This window comes from Pelophylax lessonae (assembly GCF_965119305.1).
Source record: "Pelophylax lessonae genome assembly, chromosome: 8".
NCBI lineage: Eukaryota > Metazoa > Chordata > Amphibia > Anura > Ranidae > Pelophylax > Pelophylax lessonae.
Window position 1 is genome coordinate 91,916,123 of NC_138775.1, and position 16,626 is coordinate 91,932,748.

The 16,626-nt window shown below is 40.8% G+C and overlaps 1 protein-coding gene across 1 annotated transcript in view; it reads right to left on the reverse strand.

Moving 5' to 3' along the window:
• SFMBT1 (Scm like with four mbt domains 1) overlaps positions 1 to 16,626 on the reverse strand; it is a 320,697-nt gene that overhangs the window by 16,795 nt on the left and 287,276 nt on the right. The window contains exons 17-20 of the mRNA XM_082266048.1: positions 10,455 to 10,564; positions 8,867 to 9,042; positions 5,875 to 6,053; positions 3,146 to 3,340 (exon numbers count right to left, since the gene is read on the reverse strand). Coding sequence (XP_082122174.1) covers positions 3,146 to 3,340; positions 5,875 to 6,053; positions 8,867 to 9,042; positions 10,455 to 10,564 — 660 coding nt within the window. The remainder of the gene's footprint in view (positions 1 to 3,145; positions 3,341 to 5,874; positions 6,054 to 8,866; positions 9,043 to 10,454; positions 10,565 to 16,626) is intronic.

Below are 16,626 nucleotides of genomic sequence, written 5' to 3' on the forward strand. Positions count from 1 at the left end.
CATTAGTGAATACGCCCCCAGTATATAAGATAGCCCCGCCAAATCTCTACCATTTTAATACAGGGCTGTGGAAGAGAGTGGAAGCAGTTCTGTTACTTCTGCTTCAAAGTGTCATTTAGCAATTATTAGTGTGAGGAAAGGGATATCTAGTGTGGTTAGGGTTTCCACTATAGTTAGATTTAATAATCTAGTTTCTGTAGGGAAAGTGTTAAGTGTAAGGGGACCGTAGTGTAGTGTAGGGTTAACTGACTGACTGCTATGGCAGGGTGACAAAACCCTTCCATGTCAGGGTGACCGCTATAGAGAAAGGATCGTTTCTCTTAGAACACTTATAGAACCGGATAGTGGCTTCGCCCCTGTCACCCTGCTTTTTGTTGCAGGCGTTTATAGGGCTTTTTTGAGGACATGTTTGGAGTCAGGCATGACATCTGAACTTCTGTGTAGGGGTATATATACACACACACACACATGTATGTATATATACACATACACATATATAGGTGTGAAAGTAGCAGAAACCTATGCTTGCGCTAATTAAATAATTAACACCTATATATGTGTATGTGTATAAATACATATAAGTGTGTGTGTATATATACCCCTATACAGAATTTCAGATGTTATGCCTGCCTCCAAAGACCCCCAAAAAATGCCCAAAAAAAACCGCCTGCAACAACACACCTGGGCGTTTTTTTTTGGCGCAGGCGTTTTTTTTGGGCATTTTTTGGGGGTCTTTGGAGGCAGGCATAACATCTGTACTTCTGTGTAGGGGTATATATACACACACATGTATGTATATATACACATACACATATAGAGGTGTGAAAGTAGCAGAAACCTATGCTTGCGCTGATGAAATAATTAACACCCATATGGCTTCTCTGCTATAACACCTATATATGTGTATGTGTATAAATATATATAAGTGTGTGTGTATATATACCCCTATACAGAAGTTCAGATGTTATGCCTGCCTCCAAAGACCCCCAAAAAATGCCGAAAAAAAACGCCTGCAACAACACACCTGGGCGTTTTTTTTTGGCATTTTTTGGGGGTCTTTAGAGGCAGGCAAAACATCTGAAACTCTGTATAGGGGTATATATACACACACACTTATATGTATTTATACACATACACACATATAGGTGTTATAGGAGCGGAGACATATGCCTGTTAATTATTTCATTAGCGCAAGCATAGGTTTCTGCTACTTTTACACCTATATATATGTGTATGTGTATATATACATACATGTGTGTGTGTGTGTATATATATACCCCTACACAGAAGTACAGATGTTATGCCTGCCTCCAAAGACACCCAAAAAATGCCCAAAAAAAACCAGCTACAAAAATGCCCAGGTGTGTTTTTGCAGCAGGCGTTTTTTTTGGGCATTTTTTGGGGGTCTTTGGAGGCAGGCAAAACATCTGAAATTCTGTATAGGGGTATATATATACACACACACTTATATGTATTTATACACATACACATATATAGGTGTTATAGCAGAGAAGCCATATGGGTGTTAATTATTTCATTAGCGCAAGCATAGGTTTCTGCTACTTTCACACCTATATATGTGTATGTGTATATATACCCCTACACAGAAGTTCTGATGTTATGCCTGCCTCCAAAGACCCCCAAAAAATGCCCAAAAAAACGCCTGCTACAAAACCGGCAAGGTGTGAAAATAGCGGAGCCACTATCCTGTTCTATTGCAATTCTAATACAAGCAAACTTTTTTTTTCTGGTTCTGGACATGCTACAGAGCTGAAACTTCACAGGTACACTTTTTAGACCCCCAGACACTAAATCCAAAGAAATCTCATTTTTTTTTCAATAATTTATCAAAAATGACAATTTTTAAGAACTTTTTTTTGTGTGATTAATAGTCCCTGGGGCATGACCCAGAATCCTAGGCACTATTGGGTTTTAGGGCTTCAAAATTGTGTTTTTTGATTACCGAAGTTTGGGTCTCATTGATTTCAATGGGGTTCTGAAATCCGGGCCGAACTTTCAGGAAGTTCGGGTGTTCTGGTCGGACCGAACTTTTGAAAAGTTTGATCATCCCTACTGCCTATCAGTTGCCTTCAGTGCCACCCCATCAGTGCTGCATTTCAGTGCCTCCTTATCAGTGCAGCCTCACCAGTGCAGCCTCACCAGTGCACAGCAATGAAGAAGAAAAATTACTTATTTACAAAATTTTATAACAGAAACTAAGAACTCCTTTTTTTTACAATTTTTGATCTTTTTTTTTATTTGTTTACCCAGTGGTGATTAAAACAACTAAAAAAAGCTATATTTGTCTTAAAAAATAACAATTTAGTTTGGGTACAGTGTTGCATGACTGAGCAATTGTTATTCAAAGTGCGACAGTGCTAAAAGCTGAAAATTGGCCTGTGGTTAAAGTGGACCCATCATATGGGGATCCCCTGCAATGCCCAATCGAAGTAAATAAATATATAAATTACCTAAATTATATTTGCAGCATTAATGCAGTAATAGGCCCACCAGTCCTGCAGTCTCCTGGGAAACCTAAATCTGCAAACCCAGAAGGCAGTTTTTGGAGCGGATTCTTGAGAATGTGCACCTGCTCTGTTTTTTAGCTAGCTAGCAATTGTATTTTTTTGCAATCAAATGTTCTTATTTCCTCAGTAAAATGTGTTTAATGAGTATAGTTTTTGAGTACAATGCATCTGTATTTATCAGAAGCCTATGCTTCGACAGATTTTCAAACAACATCAGAACAAGGTTAAAACCCATCACTGAGCAAGGACCATATAAGGTCTCAGTGAGGCAGAAAGTGCCATTACCAGTATATTTGGCACAGTGGTCAAAAAGAAGAACAAGCTCTCAGTACTATGGGGCCTGGCTGCAACTAATTGCAAATCCCACTCTTGGTGCCTGTATCTGAAGGAAATTTTTGGATCTGCCTCTCCACTGGTCAACACTGCTACACTAACTTTGACAGCCAAGGTATGAGAAAAATGTCTCCAAACTAGATTTTTTTACTTTAAGAAATTGACATAGTCTTCATTTACTATACATGTTATACTTCCTTGCATGAAGTTTTCAGTGTTTCTTATGCAAATATCATTCATTTAAGGAAAAGAACCCGTGTCACTGGAATTCCTTTGTATAATACCTTAGCTGAAAGAAGTTTATCACTGTTTAGGAACCATGGTTTCACTTTCTTCTCACAAGTCAGTGAAAATTCACTGCGAGTTGGGGAGGCGGACGAAGACCCTTTTCCTGAAGGTTCTGATCCCTCCTGGTGCTCCTGGACACTCTCCTCACTAGGAGAATCATCTTCATCTTCCTCCTCCTCATCACCACTCCCCTACAGTGGATGAAACAAAATATAAAACATTTATATTAGGCAAACTGTAAGGCAGATGTATTATTTTTATGCTGAAAACTTGCTCTTCATCTAGAAGTCACACACCATGGGGTTTTCAAGAGTTGCATGACACAAATGCTAACATCACATAATAATTAGAGGTTACAAAAAATACGGTATCATTCAATTACACCTGCATGTGTCATCTGACAATACTAAAGATGAATTTGTACTGCGCAATTCTAGTTCCTCTGCTACAGTCGCTCAGATCAGACAGATGCACACCAGGGTCTAATTTAGGAACAACAACCATACCAGCATGATTTTAGGAAGGAGAAAAACCCAAAAAGCAAAGAAAAGAGTCCTGAAGTGATATGACGTTAGGACTTTGGTGTTGGCAGGAGTGCTAACCACTATGACACTACACCATTTGTGATGTATGAAGATCAAGCAGTAAAGTCAAAAAGCAGTCCTAAGCATACAAGCACAATTTTTAATTAAGTTTAAACATCAATTTGTTCAGCTGTTCCTATTTATTTTGATGGCATATAATACTGACAAAGATGACATCCTCCATAATTACCCCTCTCGCAAGCTGTTGAATTGTTGGTATCATTCTTCTCTCTGACTTTACCAATGAGTACAATAAATGTAGTTTAAGTGCATGAGAGGTTTGTTTTCTTTTCTCAATAGAAAAGGTAATAATTGGCATCTGGATCTCAAAAACAATTTGTGTTATATATAGACTTTACAATATATGGTGAAATAAATGAGTGTATTATCCAACCACTCTAAGATTTGCATTTGTTGCTAGTTGTCTGAACATCAGGAACACCCCTGGAAGAGCCATATGTTCTAATTTGCCCTCCACCTACTGGAATGCCTTCAGAGCCCCATCAGAGTCTCCGCCTCCTTCATTCCATCGATAACACGCAGGTTGCTAATGATATGTTTCAGGGAATTTCCTCATGCAGCAGCCTATTCATATACAGTATAAATCCATAACTTATTTAAAGCTGAACTCCAGCTTAACCTTTTGTTCTGTACAGACTCTGTCAGGAAAGGAATTGCCATTCAGCAACAATAGAACGCTGGAGGCAGATCAGGTGTGTCACCACGCCCATCTCCCCAGCCCTGGCCCTATATAAAGCACTCTCTGGCTGTGCTTCAGTGCTGGTTTATCATCAGCTCTAGTACCTGTGTCCTGTTTGTTTATCTGCGTTCCTGCTTTTTGACCCGGCTTGCTCCTTGACCCATCTGCACTTCTCCTTGTTTGACCTCGGCTTGCCTGACGACTCTTTGCCTGAACCATACCTCTGCTGGATATTCTGTGTACCTACATCGGCCTGGATTCCACGGATTCTCTCCTTGTCTTACCCCTCTGTACCTCCATTTCCTCGGACTGATTCACTGTGTATGACCCTCGGCCTGGCATTAACCTTGTCTCTTTTCTCTGAGCATCTATAGATCTCCTGGAAGCGGTCCTAATCACTATCCATCCATCCATCCATCCGGGATCCATCCGCATCCAGTGCTCCTTGGGACCTGTCATCTCCTGTTTCACCACCAGGGGTGATCCGCACCGAGCTGCAAGGGAAGCCCTCTCAGCACTTCGGCCTCCACCAAGGTAACTGACAGACTCCTTTCCTGTACTTGAATCTCTTACTCAGATTTCACTACACAGTGGGATTCTCACAATGTGCATTAGAAGCTGTAACAAGTCAGATAGGGCCCTGTCTTATTACCTGACTAAAGGATGTCTAGAGATGTCTTGCTTTCCCTGGCCCACTCCTTTTATTCATTGGATTTCAGTTCTTTGATTAATGGAGATCATGTGGTTTTTACGTAGGGCAGTCTGCATGCAATTTAAGCCTGCCTGGAAACACCCACTACTCCATACTGGCACCAATTTATTGATATTTGCATCATAACATCTAATAGGCAAGCCAACTGTTTGCATAAAGGCTGAGGGCTTGTGAGGAGTGCTGTGATCTCCCCACCTCTCCACCTTGTCCAATAAGAGAATTGCTTTGCATTCACTGAGAAAACACAAAACAATCAATGAACGGCGCCCATGTTGAGCAGGTGACCTCCTGTATTCAGAATACAGCAGGGCAGCTGCTTGGCATGGGACCCGGAAGCTAGTTGAGATCACTGTAGTAACGGTGTCTTTTAATACAGTGATTTATAGCTTCTAGAGGCATCCCACAGGTATGGTATATACAAAGTTACATTGGTTCAATCTGTACCAATGTAACTATGAAAACATTTTTATACCTTCTTTAATATGTTGATGGGGGGGGGGGGGGGGGGAACAAGGAAGCAAAATAAAAGGTGATAATACCTCAGCTTAACTTGACCTTGGTATTAGAACAGTTTACTTTAGCAGCTCTGATGTTTAAAATGTTGGTTAAAAAATGTAAACAATTAACGTGCAATGGGCGATTTGAAGACCCTTGAGCCAACCATATTAGAAGGTAAAATTGTATGAAGCGGGCTTAACTTTATATGCGATGACCTTTGGAAATGATTACCTGAGGGCTTCCTACAGGGGTGTTGTCTAGAGAATTGGATGACCGCTTTTTCTTATGGACAAAGAAATGCTTCTTCCTCCTCCTCTTCTTGGCAGGTTTCTTTAGTGCAGCTTCTATGCTACGCAAAATTCCAGATGACTTAGTTAAGTTACGCACACGGCGCTTTCCATAATAATGAGCTAAATAAAATGGGGAGTTAAAATTAAAGTTATATACCGACAAGACTACTTCCTATATAGAACAAACATCATAAAAATTAACATCTGTACAAAGTGGTAGCTGCTTTGTGGGCAGACCTGACTCTCTCAAAAAAAAAAAGCTAATGCAGAAACCTTTAAACTACTGTCATACAAATAGTTGGTCATTGCATAAATTAAAGTGGAGGTCCACCCATTTTTGGAACTTTAGATCTATGTAATCCCCTTTAAAACGGCTTTTACCAATGGGAACTTTTTTTTTTTGCTAGTAAATACCTTAATTTCTGCTTTATTCCTCCTCACCTCACTTCCGGGTCCGATCGGCGATGACATCATTCGGCGATTTGCAGTGTCTGCTGGGATGTATTCTATTCCAGAAATCTCGCAGTAGCTGAGCTGTAGTGAGCCGTGCCTGCCCCGCCTTCGCCCCGCCTCCTCTCATTAAGTTGTATTGTATGAATGTATTAAGGCCGTTCTCTGCCCCGCCTCCGCCCCGCCTCCTCTCATTGGTTGTATTGTATGAATGTATTAAGGCTGTTCTCTGCCCCGCCTCCGCCCCGTCTCCCCTCATTGGTTGTATTGTATGAATGTATTAAGGCCGTTCTCTGCCCCGCCTCCGCCCCGCCTCCTCTCTTTGAGTTGTATTGTATGAATACAACTCAATGAGAGGAGGCAGGCAGAGGAGGCGGGGCGGAGGCGGGGCAGAGAACGGCCTTAAAACATTCATACAATACAACCAATGAGAGGAGGCGGGGCAGAGAACAGCCTTAATACATTCATACAATACAACCAATGAGAGGAGGCGAGATTTCTGGAATAGAATACATCCCAGCAGACACTGCGAATCGCAGAATGACGTCATCGCCGATCGGACCCGGAAGTAAGGAGAAGAGGAATAAAGCAGAAATTAAGGTATTTACTAGCAAAAAAAAAAAAAAAAAAAAAGTTTCCATTGGTAAAAGCCGTTTTAAAGGGGATTACATACAGCTATGTATTCCAACCTATTAAAAATGGGTGGAACTCCGCTTTAACTACCTCTTGTAGTTTATAATAGAAATATGGGAGCTGCCACTGCTGACTTGAGGGACTTGAGACACACAGGCCTAGAAATAGTATGCAAGCAAGACGTTCAGACTTCACTTGCTCCATGCTTATTTTAGCTAAGTAACTCAGTTAGTGAAGCCATCAGTTAGTAATGACAGCTCCCACGGCTCTTTTCTCACAGGGTCACTTTGAAAATGTCCATATTGTCAGAATGCAGTTGTATGGGTTAAGTTACAAAATGTTACCTTATTTTGTGCCTCCACTACAAATTTTTAGCATGCTTCAATATAAGAACTTATATAGATTTAACCTTAAAAGGACAAGTATATTTTAGAAAGTAATGTGCCATCCTGTTTAAAAAGGAGTTGGCAATTAAACTTTCGAAATGTAGGTATGATATGTTTGCAAGATATGTTTATTTTTTACCTGCTTGTATTCTATAAATACCACCAACAGCTTGAAATGCCCCTAAACTCCATGCTAAGTGTTTTACAGGGATTCAACTAAAACCGGCCATAGATGATTCAAGTCTCGGCCAGTTCAGCAGAGACTGGCTGAGATTCAAACCATCTATGGGCAGGCTGATTGTACCCAAGTCGATCCATCAATCGACTTGGGTACAACCAGCATGTTGGATTTTAACAGCTTTAGCCACTAGCAATAATTACTGTGTTCCCTCGACAGGGGCTTTACACAGATTACAGAAATGGGAGGGATGGCGGGAGAGAGGGAGATACAGAAATGCTGCAGACAGAGCAAGATGGAAAGATGTAAACTGATCATGCTGCCATGGATTGTCAGCCATGATTAGTGTGGTCAGGAACATGATTTATTTTATTTTTTTAGGGTTACAATCACTGTATTTCATTCTCTGCATTAAGGTAAACCCCCCCCCCCCCCCCCCCCCAATACTTGAGCCAAATCTTGATCCAGCTCTGCACTCTCTTTCTCCTCACTGGACACTGGAGTAGAAGCAGTCAGAGCCTTTGTCAAATTCAGTAACGAGGGGACGGGGCTAAACTGTACTGTCTGCATTAATAGACACACAAAGCGCAGCTCAAGATCAAGTCAGCGCATGTGCCACCAAAAGAAGGTTCCTATGGTGGCACAAGGGGAACAGGAGAAACTCAGAGTGCCGGAAGAGAAGGATCAGGCTGTTCTATGAAAAGCCATTGCACAGGGCAGGTAAATAAAACATGATATTTAAAAAAACAAAATGTTTACAATTACTTTAATGTTGTCTATAACTAACTAGCCAGGATAACATCTGCACTGATTGGCTGAACAGGTTTCACAGGTTTCTGCCCAGCTTTTATTCTGTTTATTCAATGTGTGGTTACTTTGCACAATATTCATTCTTTCTCCCTGGAGCAGTCATGGCCTCTGCAATACAAGCCCTAGCAGGCACTGACATTTTTAAAATTTGTCCTGCTAGTCACCCAGTCTCTCCTACATGTGTAATGTTTGAAGGCTTTGCTTTACCAGCCTTATCAGGCACTGACTTAGGGTTTGTATTGAAGAGCCTTCAAAACGGCCAATCAGTGGGGAAATTCCATAGATGTCATCAGTCCTAAGCAGATTGGCATCCTAGTATTCGTGCACTGAAATTATTGCCCATTGCAGGTTGCTATTATTCTGCCTATTGCACTGGTAATCTACGGTGCCGGAGGTAAGGTTTTCCACTGGAAAAAGAGATATGGTTTTTATTAAAAATGTATGTATTCAATAAAGAAATCTGAACTATTACTTACTATATTTGGTCTTTGTAAGTACAGAGCAGTTTTCAGAGCAGTGATCAAGAACCATAAAAGGTCCAAACAAGTTTGGGCAACATTCCAGTTTGATGCAGGTTTTCCTACAGAATTCTGACACCTGGTCTGATGTTCTTACCAGTTCTACTGTGGCTCGATATGTTTTTCCTTTATATCTGAAAGACAAATAAAAAGTAAAAAATGAAATGGCTTTTGAGAGCATGCCCACCCTTGGTCTATTAATGGTGAATTCACACCTTCACAGAATTCATGGAAACTCTCTGGGATTTTCTTTGTACTATAGTACTCAGAAAGCGGATGACCAAGTCGTTCCAGGTCACCTCATCTTTTCTTTAACCACTTAATCTCATGATAAAGACAAGCTGTTTAGACAAAGGAGCACTTAGAGGGTTGAGACAAACCATTTACCACTGAAAGAGCTCTTTACAATGGCCAATGAATACCGGACCTGAGTTGTCTATTAATAGTGGAGTTACACCTGGTGGATTTTCCTAATATTACTATCAAGCCTACAGTGGTCTACCCATTAGTTTGGGTGACCAATTTGTTTTGGTAAGCTGCTAGATTGCTTCTTTAGTGATCCTTCACAGATGTGTTTCCTTTTTTCTTATCCTTGGTTCTGTGGAATTTGGACCTACCTGCTGGGACTTGCGGTTCCTTAAAATTCCTTCAACACACTATAATATATATATATATTGTTTGATGCATCTTTTTGGACACTGATTGATTAGATTTTCCTTTTATTCCGTTTTTTTTTTGGTGCATGGACTATTACTTTGGTTCACATATGTGTGCACAATTTATTGATACAACATTCTGAATAATTTCACAGTGGTTTTATTCATATTGATATAAGAGTACACAATTATGACACTGATTTATATATTCATTTATTCTTGTTAGTAATATTTAATAATTTCTGATAGCGCTACACATTTTTTTTTATTATGGTCTTTGGGATTTTTTCTAGTCCTATGTGTGCTGCTTTCACATAGTTTCATTTTCTAGTCTGTAACTAATTAGCGCGGAAATTTCTCCACATATTAATGGTGATTAAAATTGATGTATAGAACATAATCAATGATGCAAGGTAAATGTATTACTACTTTTTGTCTGAATGCTATGTCACCACACAGCTGGGATATGAGGAAAAGCTACGCTTGAGCCTCACAATCATATGTGCCTGGACAGGCTATTGGCATCCTCTGCTCCTGCGGTACAAAAAAAAAAAAACGTCCTATCCAACTGACTCAATTTGCCCCTCTGTCCTAGGCCTATGACTTTAATCTGATAAGAAAAGCTTTGTAATACTTACCTGCCAGCAGCCCCAGCCCCACCTTCTACTGCTAGCATTTGTGGGTCACATGCACTTTGTAAAATACAGGATGTGTGTTTAGGATCTGTGTTCAAGTGTTAGCAACTAGATGGAACTTGGGGTTGCAAACTGGAAATTATCAAACAGGATCTCTAATCAGCTTACATCGCCATTTATGCATAAAAGCCATTTTAGTTGCTTGTGAAGTGCAGAGGGATTGACTGTCAAAAAAAAGTCTTTAACAATACTTACTTGGCTTTTAGTATCTCAGCATGTTGAGGCCACGATGGCTCATCTTGTAATTCCAATTCACGTAAAACCCGACTGGGTTTGTAAGCAGCATTGATGAGTAAAGAAAGGACCTGTAGTGGAGCGACACAAAATGTTTACTTGCAGCAACAAAGATTTTGATTAGCCTGTGTTCACAGAATGTTCACCTTACTGTATTGTCATCCTGACAGACATGCACCACTAAACACTACAGAAAAAAATCACAGAAAATGAAGATAGCACAAGTGACCTGTTGGGCAGACAGAGATAAAGATATAACTTGTGTGGAATGAGGCTGGGGATGGAAAAAGAAGGGCAATAAGCATCAGAAAACTCAGGAAGCTGAGAGGAGACTATATTACTGAGTGGAAGGCCGCAAAAAGAACAAGTGCTTACCCTGGTGGAGTGGCTACGAAGGGTACTTCAAGATAGGCTAGGGGGAGTACTCTTAGCAAATAAGTGGATGAAGGGTGTGATGAAAAGATTGAGGGAAGGGGAAAATATGCACAAGAAAACCTAAGAAGAGGAGAAAGGAGGGTATAGCTGAATGGAAGGTTGCAAAGAAACGCAAGCGCTTACTTAGATGGCTTGGCTCCAGGGTAAGATAAAAAGGGGTACTCTTTTAGAAAAAATATTAAATATAGGGTGTGGGGAGATGCCATTGAAAAAAAAAATAGCACCCTTGAGCCAACACCAAACCAATAGCTAGGCTCTGCTCTGACTGTGCAAGCAGTTCTTTAGAAGGTGCAGCTAGGATCTGTCCAAGTGCAGAAGATAAAGGATAAGGTCTTCAGGCTTCTTACTTCCACATGAAAGAAGCAAGAAAATAGATGGAAGTGGGCCCAGGAAGTCTACCTTCTAAATGCATTAGAACAAGGCTGAGCAATCACTTATTGGATGTGGTATATAAAGATGGAGAAACTTTCTTTGTCCTGGTATCCAGCCACCTATTGGCAGAGCTTACGGTATATCAAGACAACTCCTGTATCCTCCCATAAACATTACCTTTATAAAAAAAGGGATAATATAGGGCTGTATAGGTGGATGTGATTTCTTTTCGAGCTAAGATATTTAACTACTTGACAGTTTTCTACTTTAAATCACGATTTCAGCATGGGGCAAATAAGGCAACTAACAAGTTCTTACATATATCAGTGGCAAAGTAATTTAAATCACCAATTTACTGTATAATGGTGTAAAACTTTAATACACCCAGAAGGAATAATTTCATCTATTTCTGCTTACTAATGCTTAAATCTGGTGGATGCATTTTATTTGTTTTCTTAGCCTTTTTTTTTTTATTTTCACCGGAAGATTCAGACAGTAACTCACTTCCTGGTTAGGGCTTGTTCACATCACAATCTCTGTGTTTTGTGTGTTAACATGTGTTTTGAATATGTTCTAGTGCAGTTTATTTCTCCCATTTTCCCCACTAGCAAAATATTTTTAAAGGAGTATGCAACACCGAGGTCACTTCCTGCTAAGGCGTCTATCCATTGTTTGGTGTGTGTATTAGTGTAGAGAGTCTTCAGAGTGCTAAGAATGTTCCAGGTATAATAATGTTGCTGACTATTGCAACATTCTGGAGTGTTCCTTTCAGTAAGTTTTTATTGATATTTCATAAAGAAAAAAAAATACAGAGGTGTAGAAAAGTGTAGAAAAGTCGTGTTATTAGCTGTTACACAGCAAACTAACAGAGGGTTGAATAAATGTTTGCTTGTACACAACAGAGGCCATATTTAAATTGAAACTTTAAGCGTAGCAATTGGGTTAATCAATCAGAAACAGTATTGTTCCCCAACCCAGACACCCCATCAGGGAGCAAGCTGTGTCATAGGGTGGGGGGCAGCACTGCCACTGTGGTTTTCTAGCATACAATATTGTTTTAAAAAGGAAAAAAGAAGAAGAAGAAAGAAAAGCAGTACTTGCAAAATACATTAAACAGAACTTATAGAGTTGCAGATAAATTGGTTGCCAACATCTGGTAGTACGGAAAAGAAAAGGGTTATCATACATCTGATACCTAAGGTGTAGTCGTGAGGAGGTTTAGATAGAATTGTGGTAATTCTGTTTATACCAGTTTGACCACATTTCCCACTGGTTGTGTGCCTTTTTTGTGTGGCCCTCAGAAACAGCGAACATGTATTCATACGAGTAGTGTGTGTGTACCAGGTGGATTATTTCGTAGATAGAAATATAGTTGAAAGATTTCCAGTTTCTGACGATTAACAATCTGGCCGCTAATAGAATATGTACTGTTATGCACCTCACAAGAGTGGGGATGTTGTCAATGCCTATGCTGAGTAACGCCAGTTCATGTAAGGGTTATATGTAATATCCAGTTACGTTGGTGATGAGCTGGAAAACATTGTTCCAGAAGGGAGCAATGAGAAGAAGAAAGGTGCCTCTGAGTGCAGCGAGCAGCACTTTATTGTACACACAACAAGCAGACTTACAGGATGGCTAACATGTATCGTCCCAGCTCGGGGTCTCTTCCTGGTCCTGCAACTCATCCTATCCTCTAGCTGTCCAGCAGCAGAGAGATGACACAGGTAGGGGAGCCCAATCAGGAACGGTGTATCAATCCGAGGCTGCGGTTGAACGCATGCCTCGCTCGTGGACCGCACAAGTGTAATGATGTCAAAGGGGCGGTAACGCGTTTCGGAGCATGCGCAGTATTGCTCCTTCGTCAGACTGATGAGGGAAAGAAATGACACGGGGGACTTAAACAGTGAAAACTGGAAATTATTACTAGCAAAAACCGGAGCAGTCAGTGGGAGGAGAGACACAGGAACAGGAAATGCCCCGGGTCACAGCTAACAGTATTGCATAGAGAAACTTTAAAGATACCCTTTGTAATGGTATTGTGCGTTGGCACCCTAGTTTGTCAGGCCGCCATTTCGTTCAAACGCTGTCGCAAGCATCCATCTTGTGGTGCGAGCTTAGTTGACAGTGTCGGAAATGGTCATTCATACCAGCCTCATCCCCCAGCCTTTTGGCACTGTAATGACCCCCTGGGTCACTGAATGCCAGGTTCCTGCTAAGCTGACATTTTTCACACCTTTAATATACACAAGCAGCTTGACCAAGCAGGAGTTGTGTCTCCGAGGACAGCAGGGGGTCAGAGCAGATGTCCAGTGAAACTGCCTTGTAAATTCCCAAAGCCAAACTGTTAAGTTACATCTTACAATCCGTGCTCAAATCATATCTTTTTACCCAAACACAACATATTAAACAAAAAAGTAGATATTTGGGTGCCCCATAAAATACCAATCGAATTAAGTCCCAACACGGACACCTTAATTCCTAGGAAAGACAAGCTAGCGATCCGATGCCGTACAGGTCAGAGGTTATTCCAGAATAACCCATGTTTAGTGTCTAAAGATAGGACATTCCAAACCGGACCATGAAATAGCGGTTTCAAGCGTGTAACCGTTTCATATCTCCAGATATGAGTGCTTTTATGAATCTGTCAAAGCGGGAGGTCACTTAGCAGTTTATAGACTCAGAGCCATTGGCTGAGTAATTCTGGTGACACCCCCTGGAGGGTCAGAGAAAAAGACAGGGACTGAGAGAGTTCTCAGTTCTCATTCTAAGATAGAAGGCATAACACCGCCCAAGGGGAACCAAACATACCTGTTCAACTCTGAAACTAAGGTAATACCAGGACCGTTTAATGCAAGTATTTTCATCCTTTCTCTTCATATTTCTCAATTGCTGTATTGTGTCTCTATTTCTTTGTAACCCATTTTTCTGTAAATATTTTTATTTGCACCAATTTTAACCTTTCTTATAATTAAACCTTATTTTGAAAAGTGTTAACTTTGTCTCTAAGCTCTTAAACGCAACTTGACCCAAACGAACCTGCCTCCTGAAGCACGCTACTGTGTGTTACAGACGGTTATTCTAAAGTCATAATTGATATTTGTATTGTTTAGGCTAACCTATCTGAACCATCCTTGTCTGAAGTGACAGTGGGTGTGTTACAGACGGTTATTCTAAAGTCATAATTGATAGTTGTAAAATCACGAGCGTCCTCTCCGCTCATCATAACGTAGAGGTGGTGGCAGGAAAGGGTTAATCGTTTAATTAACCCGGTGACAATCGCTCTCAGTCTGCTGGCCTCTAGATTGTGGTCCCGCAAGCTGGACAATCTGTGTGCTGGGTGCAGCTGAGAGTGGCATTGTTACGCAAGTGACGGCAGGGTGTGAGATTGCTTGGTCTTGGGTCACGAGGTGGATGAGAAGGCCAGGGGTCTGATACCCGCCACCGTCACACCCTTTTCCTCCCAAGATTTTTTAGTATTTCTGATTTCATGCTTTTACTTGCACTAGCATTGAGGCTACATAAAGCAGATATTTCCTGTTCCTCCCACAGATCTAGGTTTGATGAGACAAGTTTGAGCTATTTTTTTTTTCTAGTGCCACACCATGCGCCTTAGTAGAGACTGAAAGGAGTTAAAGCGTAGTGGGATTGGGATGGGTAGGGATCTAAATAAATACAGCAGTTGTAGAAGATGAATCATTTTAAATGCTGATGACCTGCCGGACCAGATAGTGTGAATTTAGTGATTTTCTCTAGGTCCTTAGATAGGTTCTCTAGAAAGGAGACAATGTTGGTGCTGTGGAGTGAGGACACCTTCTTTATAAGTTTAAATTCCAAGTAAGAAAGGGTTTCTGTAGCCCATGTGTAAAGGTATTTGTTTTCAAGAGTGGTATGTGTGTCAATTGGTAAACCTAGTGGTAAAATGTGAGATTTAGAGGCATTCACCTTATAATAGGAAACAATACTGAATTAATTTAAAGATTGTTGTACGGAAGCCAGGGAAGTTTTAGGGTTTGGTTAACATGAGAATTACATAGTCCGCGAATAGGTTCATTTTATGCTCTGTAGATACAATTTTGAAGCCATATATATCTGGTTGGGTTCTCATTTTTTGGGCCAAGGGTTCCATAATCAAGGTAAAAATTAGGGGAGAGAGGGGACATCCTTATCTTGTGCCGTTTGAAATAAAGAAGGCTTTGATAGCACAGCGGAGCAATAAACTTGAGCTAAAGGGCATGAGTACAAGGCCATGATTGCTGGGAGAATATGAACGCAGAAGCCAAACATCTGTAGCACCAGATCTAGGTATTGCCAATGGACTAGGTCAAATACCTTCTCCACATCTAGAGAGAAGAGCATAGAAGGCATTCCTACTCTCCCAGCATGATGAATATTGTTGATCATGTTGCGTGTAGCGTCTGAGGTTTGACGGCCTTTTGTGAACACGGATTGGTCTGGGTGAATGAGGGAAGGTAGTTCAACCAATCTGTTAGCAATTACCTTGGCGTAAAGTTTAGTGTCGTAGTTGAGTAGAGAAATGGGTCGAAAATTTTGGGGTGTGGTGGGTTCCTTCCCTTGCTTTGGTATAGTAACAATCAAGGCTTTTAACATTTCTCGTGGGAATGAAGCAGAGGAAGCAGCAGCATTAGACGTTTGTGATATGATTAAGCAGGATGGGTTTGAAATTTTGGTAATATTCCCCTACAAACCTGTCTGCGTCAGGAGCTTTGTTTCTCGGAAAGGAGTCTATGGCTTTACTTATTTTAGTGGTAGAGAATGGGGCATTAAGGTCTCTTAGTTGATCAGGTAAAATACATGGAAGGTGAACCGAGTCGAGGAAGACTTGTATGTTATTTATATCAGAATCATCCTTTAGGTTATATTGGGTACTGTAATAACTACTAAATGCATCAGCTATGGCCTGTGGGTCTAATAAATTTGGTTTTGTTTGTAGGATGGTAGAAGTAAGGTAAGGGTCTTGGCGTGGTGACCTTGGGATTTGTTGGGCTAAAAGTTTCCCTGCTTTATTACCGTGAATATAGAAGGGTATTTTGAGGCGCTTCTGGTGGCGGTCAAAAGGTTTCTAACCGGTGGGATCTTAAGTCTTGCCACAGCTTAATTCGCTTCAATTTAAGGTCAGTGGAGGGATGGGTTTTGTTGAGTGTGTCAATAGTCTGAATCTCTGTAAGAAGAGAGTCAAGACGCTGCTTCCTTGTTTCTTATCCCTGGCCCCCAATTTAATAAAAATGCCTTGCATAAAAGCCTTATGCGCTGCCCATAGTGTGTTAGGATCATCAACTGAGTCTTTGTTTAAAGAAAATAAGTTCTC